Below are 24,435 nucleotides of genomic sequence, written 5' to 3' on the forward strand. Positions count from 1 at the left end.
GCGGGGCCGCCCAAGGAGCAGGCGCCGGCGGAGGAGCCGGGCACGCCGTCGTCGTCGCCCGAGGACAAGTTGCTGGCCAGCCCGCGGGCCATCAACAACCTGGTGCTGCAGGGCTGCTCGTCCATCGGGCTGCGCCTGGTGCTCGAGTACCTGTACACGGCCAACGTGACCCTGTCCCTGGACACGGTGGAGGAGGTGCTGTCGGTCAGCAAGATCCTGCACATCCCGCAGGTCACCAAGCTGTGCGTGCAGTTCCTCAACGACCAGATCTCGGTGCAGAACTACAAGCAGGTGTGCAAGATCGCCGCCCTGCACGGCCTGGAGGAGACCAAGAAGCTGGCCAACAAGTACCTGGTGGAGGACGTGCTGCTGCTCAACTTCGAGGAGATGCGCGCCCTGCTCGACTCGCTGCCGCCGCCCGTGGAGTCGGAGCTGGCGCTCTTCCAGATGTCCGTGCTCTGGCTGGAGCACGACCGCGAGACCCGCATGCAGTACGCGCCCGACCTCATGAAGCGCCTCCGCTTCGCCCTCATCCCGGCCCCGGAGCTGGTGGAGCGGGTCCAGTCGGTGGATTTCATGCGCACCGACCCCGTCTGCCAGAAGCTGCTGCTGGACGCCATGAACTACCACCTGATGCCCTTCAGGCAGCACTGCAGGCAGAGCCTGGCCAGCAGGTACGGGCTGGGGGGCAGGGGCAGGGGCAAGGGCAAGGGCAAGGGCAAGGCAGTCGGGAACTTCTCGGCAACAAACACCCTCGGAGGGTTTTCAGCGCCTCCCTGGCTAGACAGAGCTCCGGCTGGGGTGAGCTGGGTGGGGATGGTCCTGCCTGGAGCAGGTGACGTCCCGAGGGCCCTGCCTTTCCCCTGAGTCTGAGCTCAGGCACAGGGGTAAGGGCAACCCAGGGTGGGGGTGGGGAGTGCAGAGGGGAGGGCAGCTCTCTCCTCCACAACGGGGTGGGGGGAGGAGGGACACACCGTTGGCAGGTACCAGGTGTAGACCCCACAGGTGCCTCACATAAGCCCCAGAGCAATGACTGGTATATTGTACCCTCGAGCAGCAAGGGATGGACCTTCCTGGCCCACCAGCTTCCAGCTGTGTGCTCTCTCCAGGTGGACTCATTGCACTGTATATATGTGTGTGTATATGTATGTGTACTGTATACTTGTATAGACAATATATACGTATACATACAGTTCAGTGTGCATATATTATACATATATATATATATACACACACGCACACACACAGTACATATCCATATATATATACACACATCCATATATACACACATGCACAAGTATGCAAGCAGATAAGTCTATAGTGCAGTGTGTGTGTATTTTTATATATATACACACATAAATACTGTGCAGATATATATATACACAAGTATACAACAAGTCTACAGTGCACATATACACATACAATGCAGTGTACATACATATATATAAACCAGTATATAAAACATATATATACAGGGCAGTGCATATATCTTTATTCATGTATACAAGAAGTATGCGAGAAATATACATGCACACTGCATATATATATAATGATGTGTGAGTGTATATATGTGTGAGTGTATATATCTGTGTGTGTAAACACACACACAGACATATATATATAAAAGCATTTCTAGACATGTTTCTAGAGCCCTAGCTTGCTGTCCCTCTTTGTAAAATCAGGACCTATCTTATCTCTGGGAAAGGACCTTTGGTTACAAAGTGGCCGGTCTCTTCAAGGTAATCTCCTTTACTTAAGAATCAAACAAAGGAGGAAATCAGGGGTTGCACTGTTGCCCTCCTCCCAGTCCTGCCAAACATAAACACCTCCAAACTTTTTTGGTTCCCTCCTCTTCTCTCAGCTGAGTTATTACCGAAGACAGCATTGGTCTAGTAACTGAGAGCAAAGCTCTTCTTTCTTTTAACACCTCTCCATTCATTTGTGGAATGTGGGCCACATTTGCTGGGAGAATGACTGGAGTAAAAGGTGAAGGAGGGCGTTTTCCTACTGGATGCCCAAGTCAGTGGTGGATGCTTGTAGGCACAGAGTTGAATAGATATGATTGCTGTTCTCCAGAGCTGGGTAGTTTGATGTGTGCTCAGCTGTCCTTGTACAAAACGGTTTTTAGAGATGTGTACCCAGCAAACAGGATTACCTGGTACGGGAGGCAGTCATAATTCAGCATATGTCCGTTAAAATAAAATGTGGGCAGAAGCTTGTAAGAGGTGAACTGCTCTGGTTTACTAGCATCAGTTTTAAATCCTATTATGAGCTCCCTTGGCTGTTTGTGTAGGGAGGCAGTATCTTGTCAGCTTCTCATCTTTCTATTGTGGAATCACCACAACTCCATAAGCCATCATACCTAATCTGTAATACTAAAATGTAAATGTTAGATTTGACAGTGCATGTAAAAGTCCATGACTTGAAAACCTGTTGTAATTATTTATGATAGGCCATATTTTTTTCTGATTTTGTCTCTCTAAAAAGGAGTTGCATCTTCAATATAGCGCATTTTAAAGACCTAACACATATACCAAAATATGGTTGATTGACTTTACAAAAAGAATTGCATTATTCACGTTTGTTCTAATATTATTAACATTCAAATACTATCCATATCGTGCATGAAAACTTATGACTTCATAATGTTTATATCTATGACATCTCAGTTATTTTCATGTTAATAAGGTAATGAATCCTGATGTCAAAGATTGACATTATGAGGTTGGTCAGGAGGTGATAGCACAACATATAGTTTAATGAGTACTAAATTAGAAGGGTATTTCATTCTTTCCCTCTGACATTATGTTTTTATTTCATTTTTTTGAAGAATGACGTGGTGAAAAGCAAATGTGGTGACACAATATTACAGAAATCAAAGCATGTTTGGAATATTTCATTCTGCATTTGAACTATTATTAATATCAAATGGGGCTAATTAATAATATTAGGAAATACCAGACAAGAATGTCATAATACTTCGTATTTTAGATAACATGATGTTTTAGTGCCAATGCCAAAGAATTTTTTTAAATCTATATTTAATATGTAGCTAGATAATTTAACTTTAGAAATACTGTAAGTGCCTTTATTATCTCTAGCTAGCTAGCTATCTTTGGGCTTTATATACTACCCATCATCTTACTCCCTAAGTGATTCCCACTGCTAAATACTGAAATAAAAATTAATACAGATATTCTGCTGCCTGTAGTATTTCTGAGGCCCTGCCAGGATTATATCTGGTAAATACGCTTAGATTTCAACAGTCAGGATAGTCGACTTTCAAAATGCAAAATCCACTACCTGTTTTAGTCAAGATTCTGCACACCACCTGGGGCATGCTGGGGCTCGTGTCCTGGTGGATTGCTAAGATACCAGGCTGCTTGGTTCAGTGAAGATACCTTCCAGCTTCACTGGTCCATATCATTTGAAGGATATGTAGTGGTGTTCTGACCACTGAATGCTTACAAGTGTCATGGATGCTGTAAGAATCTGATACTCCTGCTGTTGGAAGCTGTCTTTTCCTATAAGCAGGGAAGTACACAAAAAGGACTGTACTTCACCTAGACCCAAATTAGATCCTAAATGCCAACTACTTAATTGCCTGAGAGAGACCATGAATATCATATGTTCGTAATTTGTAATAGTTCAGTATCCATGTCGATAATAATTTTAGCGGTCCTTATTAACTGTGATAGATCAAGTTCACACTGTCACCTTTTCAACTTTAATGTATGTTTAGTAACAGTGTTGTAACCAGCTTCTGCTGTTTTGTTTGGAGCGCCACCAGGAGTAGATATAAAATGTTTAAAACTTTCTTCTTGACAAAATACATAAAAGCTACCATGAAATGTTAAAATATTGAAATTACCATAACAAACTGGAATTGAGAATGATTTTTGTGTATTTTTTTTACTTGTGCCTGGATTATAGTACTAAAATTATGGTGCTATTGTGTCTTACTGATATCAAGGTCCCTACATCATTCATTCAAATTGTACTAGTTTACAAATGTTCTTAAAAAACACAAAAGAAAAAATGACAGAAACAAACCCAAACCTATACACATAGCCACTATCCAGACTTTTTTTTGCTATCTTTTGCATACAGGTGTGCTAAAGCTGTGAACTCTGATAGGTTAACATTCAATGAAAATGTTGTTTTTAAGAAAAAGTATGTCTGGAATAATGGAACTGAGAAAGAATATCAATAAGTTAGTGAACAGTAAAGTAAATGGATAGATGGATGGATAACACTGAATACACGTAGGAAGATTTTAAAAGTTGACTATTGGTTTCCTTAGAGCAATAATGAAATCAATAATTTGGAACTTCAAAACAAGTTCTATAAGAGGCTATTCATAAAGGATGCCTGGGTCTCTGAGGAGGAGATAACTTGTTCCCTGTATACAGCCTCATTTTTCTCACTGCAAAATAAATAGTACAGTGACATACACATTTTCTTAGTACCTATAGAAGAAATCAGGGAGAACACATGTGTTTAGAACTCATCTGATAACTTTCTTACCTATCTAAATCAGCATGCTTCTCTCATGTACTACTTGAAAAGCACTTTGGAATTTGACCTTGTCACGTTTCTTAAACAAATGAGTAAAATCAGGAAGCTTAAACTATCATTGTTCTGCTCTGAAAAGTGACTATGTAAAAATGGCACTTTCTTACTCAATAGACCTGTTCTTTGTATGAATTCTGAGTTACAGATGCTCCATTTTCTGGCTAATCTGATTCTTTTCCTTTTGTCAGGACTGGGGAGATAGTATAGCTATTGGAAAAGGGATCTGGACTTATTCTGGCTTTTGCAGCACAGATGGACTTATTTATTAAGTTCCAAAAGTAAAATCTGTATGGTAGATGATGCCAGAGCTAGAGTGAATCCAGCGTGACTTTCATGTTGGATTTTTAGGCGTTTCTCTAAGTAAAAGAAAACAGATTTTCACTTCTAAACCAAACAGATTCTCCCTGGATGCTGCTGAGAGACTACAGTGAAATCCACAATATGTTTCTTTTGCTAAGAACAACAACTAACCTGTACATTTTTTTTAGAAATTTTAGGAGTAGCATTTTCCTTAAACACCATTGGATGCTATGACTTCGGCGCCTGATCCTGTAAGATTCTCAGCACTTAAATTCGAATACAGTAATGCACATAAGCACATGCTTAACTTTAAGTGTGTGAGTAGCATCGGTGATTCTGTTCTCCCTTTTTCCAGTTTTGCTGTGTGGAACTTCTTTGACTTCAGTAGCCTCACACCTGATGTAATTCCCACTTTCAGGAAGGTACTTAGGCACCTGCCCAGTGGAACTCTTCCCATGCAGAAAGTCAAGAACATGGATCCTGGATCCATTGAAGTCAAAGGGAGTTGGGCACTGATCTTAGTGCTGGCAAATTCCTTCCTTCCATGCTTCCTCCCCTGCGCCCACTCCACGCAACACACACGGTATCTTCCTGAAACAGACTTTTACTCTCACGAGTGAGAACAGACTCAGATCTTTTTCTTTTTTTTAATAAATGTGTTTCCACTATATGGAAAAGGATAGTATACACAGTGGGTGGATCTACATGTTCAGTAATGTACCGTGGTTACTGCGCATTCAATTTAGTACCTGTAATAAATTCAGGTCCTAACTGAATGCACAGTAACTGGCACTACTGTGCAGTAGCACTAACATACAGGTTTTTTGTGACACTAATGCTCAGTAGACTAATTCGACTGTGCATTAGCACATTAGTACAGCTTTTGCCATGATACACTAATGCACAGTCGAATTAGTCTACTGCACATTTAGCGTCTCGTGTAGATGCGCCTAGTGCTATACATGCAAAGAGGTCTGATCACACAAGAATCAATCCACAACTGCTGAAATTAGCAAAAAGTCTCTCATTGATTATAATGGGAAGTGTGCAGGCATCTTTTGCTACCTATTTAAAGGGAAATTTACAAGTCTGTGCTGTCACAACATCCCTGCAATATGTACCTATCTCTGTTCACAGTTTTCCTGTTGTTTTTCATATCGTCTGTGATTATCAGAAGAAAGAATTGCATTCAGATAATAAACATCCCACTTGCAATGATTTCTTATTTTTATATGACCTCAGTACAGCATTTAATTAATAAGAAGAAAGTACCTGTATACTTTGCCTGCTGCATGTGTGAGCACTGTCGAGTAGAGAGTATCACTATCAGGGATGACTGAGCTATTCAAAATGATTTTGGTGGGATTATTTACATGCAGAAATCCTAATGGAGGATTGAGAGAAAACTGTAGAGAAGACATTATTAAAACTATAAAGGATATTATTGATGTTTTGCAGAAATTGGATTATCCTTTTGCAAAATATTGTGGTGGTTGCTTACTCACAGTTAATTATCTATATCTAGTTAATGTCATATTACTGTCAATTGCAAATGGCAGAAGAAGGTATAGGAGGGAGAGGCAGTTTATTAATGGCCAAACCCTGCAAGGTGATCATTTCTACCTCACCTGCAACTCCTATTGAAATCAATAGGATTTAATGGTGGTCAGCTCTTGTCTTGAGTTGGATGCACAGTACTAAGTAGGAATCTCTATAACTATATCAGGAGAAAATGGAAATCCAAATGAGAAACAGAGTGACACCATAAGAGAAGAAAGGGAATGAGATATCGTGCAAGAGGGGTACAGAGAGTGATAGGGAGTGAGACCATAAATAACAGGAAGCAAAGAAGCGTAGATGAAAGAGCAAGGGGATGGGAATACGCAGTAGTGAAATGATAACAGAGAAACAATAGAACACCAAGGAGGAAAACAGACAAACAGAGAAAAGGAAGGAACATTGGGAGTAAAAAGACTGAAGAAGGTAAAGGAGAAATCCTATTTCTGTAGAAACATCATCTACTGTCACAGATAGGTAGCTCAGCTTTTGTAAAAGCCATTTCATATGTCAGGGAAGACCAAACTGACTGATCCTAATAGGACAAAACGGAAACAGAAAGTATGAAATTCAGGATCAAAAGAGGATGGCTGGGCCTCCCCAGTCATCTAGTAATTGTGTTCAACAAGGTCCTGCAGCACATCAGGGTTCAGTTCCTGTATTTTGCCCCTTCAGCTGCCAGATGTTTGAATTCTGGACTGTGGAATTTTAGGTTTCATTCCAGTGGTGGTAGGATGTCACCCAGAGTATTCTGTGTTGCTTAGTATTCACTTCCACTTCAACATGAATGATACCGATAAAGGCTTTGAAAGTAGAGCCACCCATTTCTCATCATCAGAAAGATGGCAGCCGTTGATGTGAAGGGTGAATAATGGGAAGTCCTTAGGGACCCTTTGTGGTTAGGGAAGACATACATTTGCTCTTATTTTATATTGCACCATTCAAGTTAAAAATGTAAAGGAGGCCATTACATTTTATAGCATTGAAATAATTTTCATATTGTATTTATTTATCTACAAATTTGCCACAAGATAATTACATTCCAGACATCTCTCTGTCTTAAAGATTTCAGTGGACCTCAACCAGATCTTAATTTTTGCAGCCTGTGTGAGTGGAGGGGGTTGCATTAAATTGCAGGTATAGATGCTAGTCATCAGGCATCCAACAGCCCTTTTGTGATCATAAAATAAGTAGTTAAATTTCAGACTAAAATGTATACCCACAATTCCTTGAAAGTGAGAAAATATGGGTATAGTTACTACAGCCAAAAAATGGAGACCCAGCTGAAAATCATGTCTTTAAAATCTTCAGTACTTATTAATCTTTACTTTGGCATCTGTCTTCACTGTGGTTCCAAGCCAAGCCCATAGGTCTTTATGTGCCTGAATTAATATTTGTACATTGTACGTGGTACCCAAATTGTCCACGCTTAATCTCACTGCAAATCCTTGATCCCTCTGCTGTGAGGGTAAGCACAAGCATGAAAGAACAGCAGGATTATTTGTGAGGTAGGGGGGAGGAGGACTCACAGTTTGGCACAGCTCTGCCCAATCTCTTGTGTTGCCCCAAGATGGGTTGGACCTTCACGGGCCAAATTCTGTCTCTTTGTGGGCTGGATCCAGCTCAGCAATGGCATAGTTGGGGCGGATGATAGGGGCAACAGCCCTGGGTGCTGACTTCCGATTCAGGGGCAGGGTGTTAAAAAAACAGCTGCTTCCAGCAGCCACACATTTGCAATTTCAAACTAGAAGTCACTGCTGCCACTTTGCCCTAGGTGCTAAGCTGTTCCCTACACTGCTGCAGTCCAGCAGGACACAGGTTTCTGACCCCTGTCCAAGAAGAAGAATTGAAGTTCAGACCACTGTGGGAAGGAACAGAGAGGCTTCAGAGAGACAAATATTTAAACAATGAGTTCCCTGTAACACATATGTCTCCTGAGGTAATGAAATACTTCAGAACTACAGTGATGAAATCCAGTTTCTAAACGCAGATATGATGCCTGCAAGAAATAATACATCAGAAATGTTTTTGATGATCCCTCTTGCACAGCAAAATATAGACAAACATAGCATATAGATATTCTAGTTTTACAAACCTTCTTTCTGAATCTCTGATTAATCCCTCTTCTAAAAGGACAGTTTCATCATCACATTCTTTGACTCTATTATTCTGGAAGGAAAATAAAATAAATTAGGAGAAAAGAAGGTGATGAAGGAAATACAGTCACAATGAGAGTAAAACCCCCTGGAAGTGGTAATTAGGGAAGGACTCTCACCACAGAAATATTCTCTAAATATTCCAATTGAGAGATGTTGGCTGTTCTCTCCTTTATCACATGGACCAGGCCATGTCTCATGAGTGTGAACCTTGTAGATCCTCAGAAGACCTGAGCCATGCCCAAAAAGGTCCTACATCTATAGTGGTCTGTTCCTCTTTAGCACTATTTTAATAGGACTGCTGTACCAGGGACTTGCCTGGTCACAATTTTCCTTAAGAGGAATATTCATCAGAGAAGTAATTTCATGGAATAATTTAGACCCACAAAGCATGTTTTTCATATATTAGTACCATGGAGTCAGAGGAAGAATAATGCATAGGTTCCTCAGACTCATATCCTCTTGGTGTTGTCCGATTTACTTTCTTCTTCCCTTTCACGATCAAGCATCCCAGTCCCTTGGAGACCATAGGTAAAGGATTCTGAATGAAAGAGTCTTATGCAGATGATATCTTCTTCCTGTGAATCTTAAGGGTATTATCCAGCTTTGAGCTCTCAGAGAAGTATCTCGGGTGGAATGACAACTGTAAGATCTGTATCTGTAATTACAGACCAGTAAATGAAACAGGTATCTCAGTGGAATTATTTGACTTCATATTCAAGGGAGATATAAGCAACATGGATGTTTGGGAGAAAAACATGAAAAGAGAAAATTAAATCAGCAAGTGTATTTTTTTCAAGGAAAAGGGTCTGCGTTCTATAAAAAAACACATTTTGATAAAAATAATCTCACTGTTTGACAGATCCAATACACATTAGAAAAGGCAGGACTCTTTTCTGTTCCCAAAATAAATACAGTTTCATCCCAGTAAAGATCTTGATTATTCTTGGAGACTGAGACGTCATTCCAAAAAACCAAAGGTAGCATATGTATAGATATTTGGGGAGGTTACCAGGAGGTTGGATTGCATTAAAAATGGCCACAGATTCATAGATTGTTAGGGGCTGGAAGGGACCTTGCAGATCATCGGGTCCAGCCCTCCCGCTCTAGGCAGAAAGACAACTGGGGTTAGGTGACCCCAGCAAGGTAACTGTCATCTGATCTAACTTAGTTTGTCCAGGTATGGACTTTACACTTAGATCTCTAGTTAGTTCAATCTAAGTGAGAACTATACAGAAGTTCAGGAAAGTTAGATCAGTCTAAAAATGGCTGACCTGATCTAAGTTAACTGTATGTTGGTGGTAGTCTAAGTTAGAGCAGGTTTGGCAAGTCCAATCTAATTGAACTTCTGTACAGTTCCCAGTCACTAGGGCTGTGCTTTTCCTATTCCACGTATAGCAGCAGGCTATTTTTAGTCCCCATGGCCCCTCCCCCCTCTCCCCCACAGACCAGCCAGTGCCCCTCCCCACTGAGCCTGGCAAACTCCCCATCCCACAAGCTGCTCCTGGTGCTGGGAGCCAATGGAAGTAAGTTGGGGTTGGGGTAGGGGTGAGCAGGATTGGGGGGATTGGTTTGTTGTGAGGGAGGTTGGTCCAGAGAACTCCCCCACCCCACCACAGACCCTTCTTGACCCCTGATTCCTCTAACACACTTCACAGACCCTGCTGGCCCCCCTGATCTCCCCTGTGGAGAACCTGCTTGCCCCCAATGCTCCCAAGCCTCCTTGCTAGCCCCCCACCCATCCCAATATACTTTAGATCAGGTGACCATTTTAAAATCAATCTAACCCTCCCCTAACCTCCCTGAATATTTGTACATACCATAGAGGATGTTAATAGGAACTCTTGAAAGAGATTTAGGCTTGGGCTCCCACATTCTGTTAACATCACTTCTCATAATTGCCTCTGCTCAACCAGCTCTTGATTGGTGTAACAGTGTAACAAACTACAATACATTGAAATTTTAAAGGAGAGAAAGTTGGAATCAATCATCAAAAATATTTCTTGGCATTGTTTTCCATAGCTACAATATTTGCTGATTCTCTGAAATTGTCCTTAAGAACCATGGTACTTAGAATAGTTGTTAGTAGACATCTCTTGTTATGTCCTTGGAAGGCAGATAACCAACTCTGAAAAAAAGCTTATCGGCTGCCAAGTTTGAAGAAAGTAGACTGTTCATGGAGAATCTGGGAAAATAGAAGCTGAAGGAGCTTTAAAAAAATAAGTAAACAATCAAACAAATTTATTTTTGCCTTCAGGAAACCAAAGGAATAAAAGATGCCCAATACTGGCAAAGGACAACTTTTTAGAGAACCTGTGGGCCTAACAAATATGGGCCCAGCTGGAGCAGCGTGATGTTTGCCAGGGCAAGGCACTCCATCTGAATGGATTGTGCTAGGTAATGGGTTTAGCTGAGTGGAAGCCAAGATCAAGCCAAGGTTGAGGTGAGATTGTGGTCAGGGCAAGCATCTGGTTCAGGGTGGGAGGACCAAGACAACAATAGGAGTGATCAGAAACAGTCAGGAGGATAAGAGCATGGTTCACAAGCCGGAGGTTCACAGCCTGCACCTATCCGGTCTGAGCTTATATAGGCCAGTGTGGGTTGGGCCCTCTTTCTGAGAAATAACTCAGTTTGATTCCCTGATTTATTCCATCTGGGATTTAGGACTGGCTGTGCCTCCCCTGGGCCTCTGTTCGTTACAGGTAGATCTAGTCCCAGACCCCATCTGGAAGTATCAGGGAATCAGGCTGAGTCATCCCTCAGGAAGTGGGCTCTGCCTGCACTGTCTTTTATAAGCTTAGAGCAGGAAGTAGCTAATTGTCTAGGAAGCCAGCTTCCCTGCTGTGCCCTGGGCAGGCTTGAAACTCCGACCCTAACCCTGATTCTGGTACATAATTGTGGCTTGTGACCTCTGGCTCTGAATTCCTGGCTTATGACCTTGCAATAGAGGTGACCCACCCTGACCACCCACGCTCCACTCCATTAAATTGGGGCACAGGAAGAAACTTTAGAATGATTTCAGGATGCAGCAGAAACAAGTTTAGTCAATAGAGGCCTTGGAGAAGAGCAACAAATTCTCATTTCTTTAGTCCAGCATCCTAATGAAAAGGAGTCACAGCTGGGGAGAAAGGAGAAATAGAGTACACCCTGTAAGCCACAGATTTCTACACTTTAATCAAGCAAATGGCCATATCAACAGAACACTTTCCATAGACCTGCCCCTCCACAAAAAAATAAAAGAAAACCACATATTTGGTAACACTGAAATATTTTGCAACTCATTTTAGTTGTGCCAAATTGTGTTAAGAAAACAGGAACATTTCTGAAAAGTTGAAAAATTATGTTGTCTCCTTTAATTTTTTTAAAGAGTCTTAAAAGACTCAAAATCTAAATGAGTATTTGAGACTTTACAAAGTTGCCAGCAAACTGCAAAATCAATTATTTGCACAGCTGTCCTAATGAGACTGTGATACAGAAAGTCCCTAGCATAAATGTCAGTAAAAGTTCCTTCCACTGAGATCATATGAAAGCCTTAAGTATTCACAGACCTGTTAACAGACATAGTGCAGAGCTCAGGTCCCAGTGAATTTACATATACCTGTACTTGGATGACCTACTTGTGTGGATATAATCATTACAGCAAATACAGGAAGCAATGAACTCTGCAGTACCAGCACTACAAGAGCATGGATTCATAATAAACTTCCATAAAAAGAAGTTGGTTTCAACATAGTCATTGACACAAGATGAGAGATGCCTTTGATAGAGGAAAGATTCAAGAAGATAAGCTTGGCTGGCTAGCCACGATGTCACACAGACAAAGAAAGCATCTATTAGAGCCTGTCTCAAGCTGCAAGGAACAATGGTTTCATGTACTGATATAGCAACCTTGGCAAGATTCCATCTGAGAGAGCTACAGAGAATCTTTCTGAGGAACTGGTACCAATCTCCTGTCAACATGAAGAATAAGCTGGTAATGCAGGGAGACAATGATGAAAAGGACATTACTGCATGTTCCTCCCAAAGAAATTGTGATAATGGATGCCAGACTTCCAGAATAGCAGCCCATGCTTAAAACATCCAACAACATAGGGAATCTGATCCCCGGAGAAGAAGATATTCACATTAAATGTCCTCAAATTAAGAACAGAGAAGTCTGCTGTCTTAACTTATCAGGACTGACTTAGAGATCATCATGTATTAATAACAACATGAAACCGGACTGTGATTGTATTAGTAAAAAAAAAAGGCCAGGTACTCAGAGCTGCAGGTCACATCAGGAATCATTACTCTTAATAGACTGAGTAGATATTCACCTGGCAACTAATATGGGAAATGAGTATAAAAGGGAACTCGAACAAAAAGCATCCTATCTCAGCAGGCAACCCCATCAATAGGAAAGTGGCACTTCAATCAAGAAATTTTCAATCAGATTTTTCATTGATTCAGTCAACCTCACACCAGTCTTCTGCATCTAAAATAAATTATAAGACAAGGAAAGGAAATGCACTAGCAATGAGCAATGACTATCTTTTCTCTGATTTATTAAGTGCCTATCTGTCGTTTAGTACACTGGACAAAAATTAAAATATTTTAATAGCTCAAGGAGATTGCAAACTGACATCAATTCCCATAAGTCACTCCCACAATTTGCTATTTTTAATTTCCTCCAACATCTACCCAGCCTTACAAACCACTTCCTGTTTCAGTTCCCCAACTCCTCCAGTAATCTCCAGGTCATTCCTCCAATCATTCCATCTTTTGTTGAGGAAATGACCAGGAGTGCACCAATGTGGGCTTAAGCAGATGTTGCTATAAACTGTAATATACTATATACCTTTCTCAGAGACCTCCGTTAAGCAGGAATATAGAGAGAATGAAGTTTGAAAGAATATCTGTGCCAAGCAGACTGATTCCCAAGCACAATAATTAAAGTAGAAACTTTATTCCTTTGCTCATAGATGTGTCCTTTTAGGGAAAGGAATGTATTAAAAATCTAAAAATTATGTCTAGGCCACTGTTGTGAAGGGAGCCTGCATTTATCCTTGCACACATGCAGGACATGTGCAAGGACTTGGCTAAAATTCAGGTATTGGAGTTTAGAACAGAACTTGGACTCCCAAGGAGAAAAAATACTCTTGATTTCTCTGAGTTTGGACAGGAGGGCTTGTTCTTAGATCCTTCTTTGAGTAATCCAAAAGCCTAGATCCTTCCTTGATCAGTTGGGTAGTCAGATAAAAGAGTTTATATGTATACATATCCACAAGTGGCAGTAGCATAACTGGCCAGTGGTGACCAGGGCAATACATCCAGGTGACGTCCTTGGGAAGGGTGCAAAAGCAGTCATTGCCATAGCAACAGCTGGCGTTGCTACACTTGTGGCAAGTGGCTAAATTAATCAAGACGTACAAAAAACTAGAACTCTTGGTTCCAAAATGATACTTTTTTTTAGACCAACTGGAAAATGGCAATAAAATTGTCCTTTTCTGCAAGCTTTCAGGATCAAAGTCCCTTTGTCAGGCTCTGGGGAAAATGTAGATGGTACAAGATGGTAAAAAGTCCCCATAGGTAGTAAATAAACTTCATTTTTGCACAGAGGGAGCTGAAGATGGAAGGCTGTCCCTCTGGGTCCAGTTTGTCTAATAAGAGGTATCATTTTGGAACCAAGAGTTCTAGTTTTTTGTATGTCATTTTCATAGATTTCATAGACATTTGGGCTGCAAGGGACCCAGGAGGATCATTGAGTCCAGCCCCCTGCCCCAGGGGCAGGAAGTCAGTAGGGATCATAGGATCCCAGCAAGATAAGCATCCAAATGTGTCCTGAAGGCGTTCAAAGTGGGTGCTTGAACCGCCTCCGGCAGCAGTCTATTCCAAAACTTGGGGGCTCGGACAGTAAAGAAGTTCTTCCTTATGTCCAGCCTGGATCGGTTGCAGTGGAGTTTGTGACCATTCAATCTTGTCATCCTTTGGGGTGCTCTGGTGAACAGACGTTCCCCCAGATCCTGGTGAGCACCTCTGATAAACTTATAGGTGGCCACCAGATTACCCCTGACCCTTCTTTTTCCAGGCTGAAGAGTCCTATGGCTCTCAGCCTCTCATCATAAGGCCTGTTTTCCTGACCTCTGATCATGCACGTGGCTCTCCTCTGCACTCTCTCAAGCTTCTCCACATCCTTTTTGAATTGTGGAGCCCAAACCTGGATGCAGTACTCCAGCTGCGGCCTCACCAAGGGAGAATGATGTCCTGGGATTTGCTTGAGAAGCATCTATGGATGCAAGCCAGCGATTTGCTTGCTTTACTAGCCACAGCCTCACATTGGAGGCTCATGTTCATCTTGTGGTCAGTCATGACCCCCAAGTCCCTTTCATCTGTAGTGCTAACTACAGATGTTTTGTCTCAGACCAACATGGCTACCAAGTACATCCCTAAATTAATCAAAGAATTTAATCTAATAAAAACTCAAAAGTTGTGTCCAAACTGAAACTTGAATTGGGTCTTCAAAACCTTTACTTAACCTGAAAATGAAACTCTGTATTCTGTTTTGTTCTGTTTGTTAAATTTGATCTTAGTCATAGTTACCTGTGAAATGAGTGTCAACATAAGGATGTTAGCTTTGAAAAAATCTATATAGTAACTTTCCTTGGATTAAAGGTAGTTCTTAAATTACTCTCACTATTTATGTTTAAAATTATTTTTTCATTCCACCAGTTGTTAGAGATTATCTTTTTTAATGTATATGCTATAATGGCCTGCAGAGGTCCTACTTCAAGCATTTCTGTGACCTTGGTAGAATTTAAGTATGTATGTAGAGTAAGTCAGAGGCTTAAATGTTTTGCTGAATTGGGGCTAGACTTTTTAGCTACTAATTTATGTTTTTTGATTTAATACAACCACCAAGACTGATGATGCATAAAATGCAGTATGCTGTCATACTTTTAACACTATACTCAGAACTTGTAGAGTTTTTAGACTGACATATTCTTGGTTCTCCAGTTTGTTCTTTCAATTTCAGTTTGGATTATGGCATTTTGTTATATGGAAACTTTCAGCTGGATGTAAACCTGGAATAGGTTGAGCTTTTCTCTCTTCTTCAGTAGAGAGAATTCTGAACTTTCACCACTAACTATAGGGATGAGGAAAGCCAGGTAGTGCCAGGCTGATGGATATGTTAATCAGAAAATGTAAATCAGCAAGAACAACTTTAACATTAAGATGCCATGGTGGCAGAATTTCTGTGTGTCCAGATTGCTGGACTCTGTTCGTGTCTTCTACTAACTCAGTGCATGATGAGCAAATCACTTACACTGAAATCAACAACCTGAATTCTTAAAGTTGGCTTAGATTCCTAAATTCCTGGCCTGATTCTCAAAGATGCTGAAGGCTCACAATTTCCTATGAAGTTAGTAGGATTTGATGGTATTCAGCAGTGCTGCTCAACTTCTGACCCAGGGGCTGAGTCCAGTGTAGTCCAGTGTAAGGCCCTGGTCATCCAACCCACAGAGCTCCTTACAGGTCCAGAAATTTGGCACCAAGGTAGCAGTGGCAGTGTTAATTGCTGCAGCTCTGGAAGTGGCTCTGGAAGATGTGCCACCACTATCCCGCTGCCAAATTTCCAGGCCCTTGGGAAGCTCTGCAGGCCAGATGACATGGACTTGTGTGCCAAATCATGCCAGTCTGCTCCACAGCTGCATCTGGTATGTGAGGCTGGGTCAGCATTAATCTGATCCCACACACCAGCCCCATGCTGGGTTTAGCCCATGAACTGACCCTGCCCACAGGATCTGGCCTTGTGCCATTGATGGGGCCCTCAGGCAGAAGTTTGAGTACCACTGTACTTAAATATGTAGGTTCATGTCCCTGACGTGAGACATTGAAGTCTGAACATTTTGACCTTGAATAACTTTACCTCAGTCTATATACCTGTAAATAAACAAAGTAAAACCCACATTCTGCATGGTGCTCTGAGACTTAAAGTTTAGTAAGTGTTTTAGGTATCTGCAGATAAAAGTTGCGTACATGCAGACTATTAATAACAACAGGAATTACCTATGTACATCAAGGAAGACTAGGTTTCTTAGAGACCAGTCTTAAAAAGCATTACAGCAAAAAAAATGCAGAGTACCTGAGCTCTGACTGCTTTTCCAATAAGCTTTTACTACTCCAGTATGCATTCTGTACAGTTTGGAGCTTCATAGTATTAACTGAACATGAGATTAAATAAGCCATATTAATATGAATGTGATTCATGGTCTTAGCACTGTGTCATATACTGTGCTACGAAATACGGAATATAAAAGTCAAGTATTTCACATGGTAATATAAGATCACCAAACATGCAACAGTATAGTAAAGGGAAAAAATCTAAAGACCAGGAAATAAATCATATTTTAAACAGAAAAATATACAGTGGTGTGGAATGGTTCTGAATGCAAATCAAATACACATGACATATTTTAGACAAAAACACGTATAGTTAATTAGCTACGAACTGCAAATGCTTTCCCTAGAAAGTATTATGGCTGCTGAGTTCACATTAAACTTTTATAAAAACAGAACAAAACCCCCAAAACCTCTTACTTATAATTACCCCACTGACTAAAATAGCTTTTAGTTTTCTTTTAAAGCTGTCTCACTCCCTTCTCAAAATACTGCATGTTTACAAATTGGGTTGTATTTTAATACTATTAAGGGTAGATGGCATGCAGCTAATGTCTAGAAATTCAGAGTTAAGCCTTCCATTTCGTTCTGTACCTTAAATACTGAGCCATGTTTGTTCACTGGTTTCTCACAGTGCTTGTAAGGTTAGAAGGGAATATCAGAGATGAAAGTTGAAAATTGAAATAAGCTTTTATCAACTAAACCTTACAAAGACATTCAACATTTTACAAGTAGAATTGACTGTGATGTGACATACAACACAAAAATATTGTAATAAACAATTTATTTTCTATTTCTAAGGATGACCATGCATAACTGACTTAGGTCTCCCCTTTGCCTTGCCACTTGTTACACGTGCAGTTATCCCTAACTCATACAAAAATAGTTTATCATATACCCAAGTTGCATAGTTTCAGTCTGCTGTCCTCTCATTAAAAGGCTTTACTTGAAGAGACTGAACGTCTCAAGGAATATATAATGTATATGAAAGCTTTCACAGCTAGGTCATAGTTTGAATCCAGTCCATGCTGGCAAGGATCGTGAGCCTGTCTCTGATCTCACAAGCAGATATGGTGTAGCAAGAAAGTAAAAGCCATTATTTGACCATAAGTAGTAGTTTCAGTCTATGGGCCAAAGGCTGAATTGTCAGAAGGACTGACTGATTGCAGGTGCTCCCTCCAAATGAGGGGTGAAGTACATTGATAGGACAGCGTGGGAAAATATTACACTGTCACTGCCCATGATGTGTAAGTTCTGTACATAAAGTGAGGGCTTCCATTTCCTGTGCTGTCAATTCAGTCCCTTACATAAGCCCTAAATTCATTTAAAAATAAGTAAGGTCATTTGTTACAGCATTCCCTCTCCATCTTTCTGACAGATGTTGTCTTGTTTCCCAGATATCTTGATCTGTAGTTGTATCCTGTGTTACATCATCTAACAATACTATTCCAAAGGGTTTGATTTCTACGCTTAATATGGCTGGAATCTCCCATTGTTTGCTGTTTCTCTGATTACGTTAATTGAGATGGCACATATCTAAAGGCAATCAATACTAAAACAAATCAAAACTTAACTTGAGTTTATTTTGCACAACTCTTTAAAAGGGGGTGCAATACTAATATAAATGTAAATTAGTCTGTCAGCCAGACACACTTTCTAGATAATAAGATAAGCTATATTTAAAAGAAACAGTCTGTGGACCTGAGTGATAAAGCTCCCTCTACTGGAGTGTATTACTAATAATAAGAGTTTCGATGAAGCAATTTTACCCTGCTGTTGAAAATTCAGTGATGATGAAACTTGATTAATGGTTTTCTATAGCTTTCTTAACCCAAAATGTCCTTTAACAATATATTAATTAGCTCTAATAATGCTATTCTGATCAGCAAAATTGTGGTATCTGGCAAGAATGTAGTACCTCAAACATGAGTCTCCCTATGGATATTAAGTGCGTATTTTTAAATGCAACGTCACCATGACATTTCAAATGAATTCTTTTATCATGATTCTTTATTGCCATTTTATCACTCTCAGGCTTAGTGTAACTGATAGAGGTTCAATTATATGTAAAGTGACTATTAAAGCATCAGGACTCATCTGGGGGTCTGGACCTCCCCTCCTCACTTCACTTACAATTGTGCCAAATCCATTAAAGTTGCAAAGAAATGTACATTCATCAGGTATAGTGTTGGAGGCCAGGGTGCATATAACCGCTTTTACTGCATATGAGACATTGCAGTCCTGTTCTTAAGAACTGCCAGGCAGATTGGGAATCACGGTCACGGTTAATAGCAGCGAATTGCCAGCTCTTGATGGGTGGGTAGTCACTCCTTTCAGTGGTTGCCCCCTGGGGGAGAAGGTAGAAAAACAGAGGGAGGGAATTAGAGTGACTTTGCACAGTTGAGCAGGTTCATGCCGCTGGATCAGTGGCAAGCATTGGCAGGGCTCCACTCTGGGGAGGCTCACAACAACATCACAGTCTCATTTTTACCAATTGGTGTTGCTATAGCCAGTGGTGCACAGGGGGAGAGCAAAGAGAAGGGGGGCTGTGGGAGAATGGGAAAGCAGGAGTCTGGACTAAATTAAACAAACAAAAAAGTACTTGTAAGCGGCGTTTAACCCATAACCATTCGCCTGGTGCTACTAATTGTACTAAACTCTATATCTGAAGTTCCGAATGTGATTAAAGAGTTGGCTCACAAACTCTCTGCATAACCTTAATTTTTTCAAGGTTCTTTGAGTGTAGAATGGCTTATAATAATGATTTTGACTAATACGATTTTTGACATGCAACTTTAATGCTTAACCTTAGTACAACTCCAGAGCATTTCATGTGTATTCAGCTGTAAAGAGTGATGATTTAAAGGGATAATATAAGAAAAAGGTCATTTTAGAATGAACCTCTAACAAATTGCATAAAGGAAGCTTATTATTCCATGAGTAGAGGAATATGCAGCTTTTCTGATCATTTTTCTGCTTGGTTCAAAAATGTGTTGAGACATGATTGGGGAAAGAAATACCAAAAAATGCAATAGAAAACTGCAAGCAGTGAACATTCTTTTTTGATGGTTATGATTTTGTTGCCACTAAAAATACTCTACAGTAATGTGGTTGTTCATCTTTTTTCTTGTTTTGGGTGAAGAATTCGCTCCAATAAGAAAATGCTGTTATTGGTTGGAGGATTGCCTCCCGGACCTGACCGGCTACCCAGCAATTTGGTTCAGTATTATGATGATGAAAAGAAGACGTGGAAAATACTGACAAGTAAGTGGTTTATTTTTTGTACAGTTGTCTTGATGAATTTAAAAACATGGTTAATCAAATTAGACACTTTATTGATTTGTTTCCCTTCAGAGATTTGTTTATGTATCACAAGGGGCTTCACAATGGAGCAATAAATTGAGATTGCAGAAGATGCAAATTTTGTAATGGAATAGGCTGAAATTAAATCTGGCTTAAAATCATTCCAGTAAGTTTTCCAGGTAAACTTGCTAAGCTTTCATACTAGAACAAACATACATATATATTTTATATAATTATATACAGTATTACATATAAATATAATCTGATTTAAGAAAAAAACTGAACTTGGAGACAGTGTCTCAGATTTTGGCTAGCCCTGGCTTTTAAAGCATACTTTGCACTCTATTTTATACTTTTATTTTCCTGTTTGACCTATATCTTTTGTACACAGCTGTTAAAGGTGGTCTTCTCCACACTCTTTTGTATCTATTTCTGACAAAGGTATTAGAGGTATATATCACCTATAGTAAACAATGCTTAGAGGCTTTTGTCCAGGATCCTTCCCTTCCAGCCCCCTTTCTTAAAGACTGATTGTGTTTTACAGCAAGCATTTTGCCTTGAGCATTGAGATTTGGAACTTATTGTTATATTGGTTACGATTCCCAATCTAACTTGGTCATGGAATCAAATCATAGTTTCTTGAGTGCAGCAGGCTGTGTGTACACTAGTCCCCTTGTGGCTAAACTGACTGCATTGGTCAATAAAACTAAATTTTAACTGTCAAAATTGCCCAAGGCAGTATAGATAAAATAATAAATGAACAATTTTGATCCATAAATCAAAGCCATACTTCTAAAACTGGGCAACAGGAGAAACTTGGGTTTTCTAACAGACATGCATGTTTCCTACTTACAGTGTTCTATCATTTTTTTTCCTCTTATCCAAAGCCCTTTAAAAAAATTCAGCCAGGATAATATTATTTTCATAGAACAAAGCAGAAGTAAAGACAGACCAGTATGATGCAGTGCTTGAAATAGTGTATCTGCAAGCTGGCTGTGAAAATCTTAACTAGTAATATCCAAGAACTGCAACATGAAGACTCCCTAGGTACCAATACACTGGATTAGTATTAGATGATGTTGTGTAAGAATGGGAATATTAAGAAGAAGATATGCCTTATAGATCAGAAAAGTTTACAGTAACCTCACTATTCTAGTAGACATGTCACTACTAACATTCCAACCATCAACATGTATGATGATATCTGCCTTTCTTATGGCAGGTTACTTTTAAGAAAAATCTATAAGATAATAATAGTCCAAAAAAGAACAGTGTTTTCAAAGAAAGCAGCAATGTCTTTTTTGGATGTTGGTTTATATAACACAGTACCTCATAGTGAGGCATAAGTGGATGACAGCTCTCTGTAAAGTAGGGGGTTCCTGACACAAATTCTTAGCCCGCAGCTGAATTAAAGATATTACTTTATTTCCAGTTGACTATCTGAGGGATTCAGACAATGTCTTGAAAGTATTTATACCTGAATATATATTCCTTTTAACAGGAATGAAATTTATTTGACTCCTGAATTTTGAAATGGTATTGTCCCATAATTTAGGGGACAGCTGAACCCATACTAACACTGTATGAAAGGTCTGGTTAGGAGTGTTGTAGATATTCTCAGTTTGTTAAGCAGAATGTATACCTCATTTAGTTGAAATAGCTGATTTTGATTTTGAATATGAGTCACACTGGGGATGTGTTTTCTGAGGGTCTTTTTTTTTCCCAAGTGCATTCTGAAAAACTTTTTAGTGAATATTTTTGTGTAACTCAAAATAATGCATGTTCATTCCCTCTTGCCCTTTTGCAAACAATGAACTAAAACCATTCTTTTCACATGGGTTATTGTGTTTTATGTACTCTCTCTGATCTGCAAAGGATGTCTCTGTTATTGTCCCAAGTATAGTGTTTGGCTCAAGTTCTTGAATCTTAGGCTTTCAGTTTCTAGAGGTCCCTGGATCAATCCCAGTGTTGGCTAAGATGGTGGCTGTCATATATATGCATATTAGGGCTGTGCGAAGCTTCAGTCTCTGATTTGAGTCAGCGGAGATTTGACCTGATTCGGTGGCCGAATCTTTGAATCCGAATCAAATCAGGGGACCCTTTAATCTCTCTGAATCAAATCAGAACCCTTTGAATCGATTCAGAGAGATTCAGAAAGATTCGGAGATTCAGACATAGACACAGCTTTAAGTGTTTTTTCTACATACCTCAAGGTAGCAGGCAGCTTGTGAATGCTGCGATGCTGGGGCAGATGAAGCGTTCCACAGGAGTGCTGGGAGCTCCACAGCTCGCTCGGCAGCAGACCTGGAAGGGGGCCAGAAGCACTTCCAGTTCACTTCTGGGTCCACAGGGACTGCATGGGGCCCCCCCCCCCCACATCTTCTGGCTCAGCGATTGGTGCCTCCTGGGTCTGGGTGGGGTACCTAGAGTCCCCCCCGTGGCCAGTCACCAAGCCAGGGGGAAGCAGGCCCCCCCCCCACCTTGTGCTCCCTGGAAGACCTGGAGGTGGACCGGAAGTACTTACAGTCCACTTCCGGGTTTGCCGCTGAGCACACGGGGGACCCCCCACGCTCCTGTGGGATGCTCCATCCCCCCCACCATTGCAGCATTCACAAGCCGCACATGGTACCTTGAGGTATGTAGAAAAAACATTTCACGCTGTGTCTGTGGCCAAATTGCGGATTCTCCGAATCAGCATCGAATCTTCAGATTCAGATTCAGCTGAATTGAATCAGGGGCAGTGATCCGAATCAATGAATCGAATCACTGTCCCCAATTCAGGACAAATCCAAATAAAAAATGGCCCATTTCACACACCCCTAATGCATATCCCTGCTGAGACATGATTACTAGTGCTCTTACACAAACAGAGGAGTTTACTCTTACACAAAAAGGAGCCATATTGACTCAAACTATTGCATTAGGAACACAGAGAAAAATATCAATATTTGCATAGTGGAAAAGGTTAAATGTAAAAGGGACAGCTTTGTAGAATGTATTGCAAAATACCTTCCAAATCATAGATGTTAACAGTAATTTAAAATCCCCATTAAAAGAGTTGAAATAGCCTTTAAACCGTTTAAAAATTCTGTTCTCTCTCCTCATCATTTTCTAGCTCACTATAAAGCAGCATTTTGCAACCTCTGGGTTGTGACCCAAAAGTGGGTCACAAGAATATATGAAAGGGTCATGAACAAATTTTAGAATTGGATCAACAAACTTTAAAAACAGATTCTCCTTTAAAGGAGAAAAATGTGGGAGACCGTGGCTTTTCCTTGCAGGCTGACAGAGTTCCAGCCTGTGAGGAGCTGCTTGGGCCCCCCCTGCCCCACACCCGCTGCTCCCTGCCCGTCATACACTGTGGGGCTGGGGGCAGGGGGAAGTGGGTCAGGAGAGAGGGACACTGGGTCAGGACTGGCCATCGATGTTTACAAATGGGTCCTGGTACAAAAAAGCTTGAGAACCACAGCAACACAGGAACCAAGTTAAATAGGAAAGTGCAAGGAGAATCTTTTTCCCATACTTTCCATAAAACATAGATTGATCCTAAAAAAGAGGGTCTTCAAAGGCAGGAGAGGAGTAGATTTGGTGAAAGCCACAAAATAATAACATCACAACATGCTAACTTTGTAGTGCAGTCATGGCATTGCATCAGCATATAACAGCATTTAATTATTGCAAAACAGTACCACCCTGTTTTTGTTGCAGGAAAACTCCAGGACATAGTGTCACTTCTATTTATTTATGACAGAATGTCTATTTTAAATTTTATAGCTACACTCTGCCGTGTTGGTTCATAGAGGAGGAATTTTTCTCTCTCTCCTGCTTCTCTGCAAGTTGGTAATTTATGAAAGCAAACAAGCTGTTTCTTCTCTTCCTTTTTTTAATGCTAATTCCTAGCCACTGGCTAAGTATAGACAGTCAAAAAGCCAGAAACTGAACCAATTCAGTCTTTGCAGGTTAATTTAAGCTGTGCAGATTGAACTGATAAGCAAGTGAATAGACATTCACCTTGGATTCCAGAAATGCAGCAATATGCTGCAGTGGCCCAGACCAGCAGCCAGGGGATGCTAGAGCATGCCTGCCCTGCCCAAGTGGAGCAAACAGCTTGGACCAAGGCTAGCCCACCCGCCCTGGGCGGGGGGGGGTGGGGATTGTGGGGGAGATGCAAAGCATCCTGGGATGCTGGAGGACTGTGAGTTAACTTGAATGTGGAGGGGATCTGGGACAGAAGTTCAGTAAACATTTAACCTAAATCAGTTAAGTCTGATACCACATCCATCCAAGTTTATCTTAAACTGGTTTTGGCCATTTTGAAAGCAGTTTATGTGCACTGAATTTCTGTTACAGAATTAAATCAGTTTCCAATGACTTATACCGGTTTATG

General features: G+C 40.7%; 1 protein-coding gene across 1 annotated transcript in view; it reads left to right on the plus strand.

The window, feature by feature from the left end:
• Positions 1–3: 3 nt before the first annotated feature.
• The window catches only part of KLHL14 (kelch like family member 14), a gene marked incomplete at its 5' end in the record, with an annotated part of 97,461 nt that continues 73,029 nt past the window's right edge, over positions 4–24,435 (plus strand). Inside the window, 2 exons of the mRNA XM_025210407.1 lie at positions 4–674; positions 19,888–20,009. Of these exons, the coding sequence (XP_025066192.1) occupies positions 4–674; positions 19,888–20,009 (793 nt within the window). The remainder of the gene's footprint in view (positions 675–19,887; positions 20,010–24,435) is intronic.

Source organism: Alligator sinensis, unplaced genomic scaffold (genome assembly GCF_000455745.1).
Source record: "Alligator sinensis unplaced genomic scaffold, ASM45574v1 scaffold88_1, whole genome shotgun sequence".
NCBI classification, from domain to species: domain Eukaryota; kingdom Metazoa; phylum Chordata; order Crocodylia; family Alligatoridae; genus Alligator; species Alligator sinensis.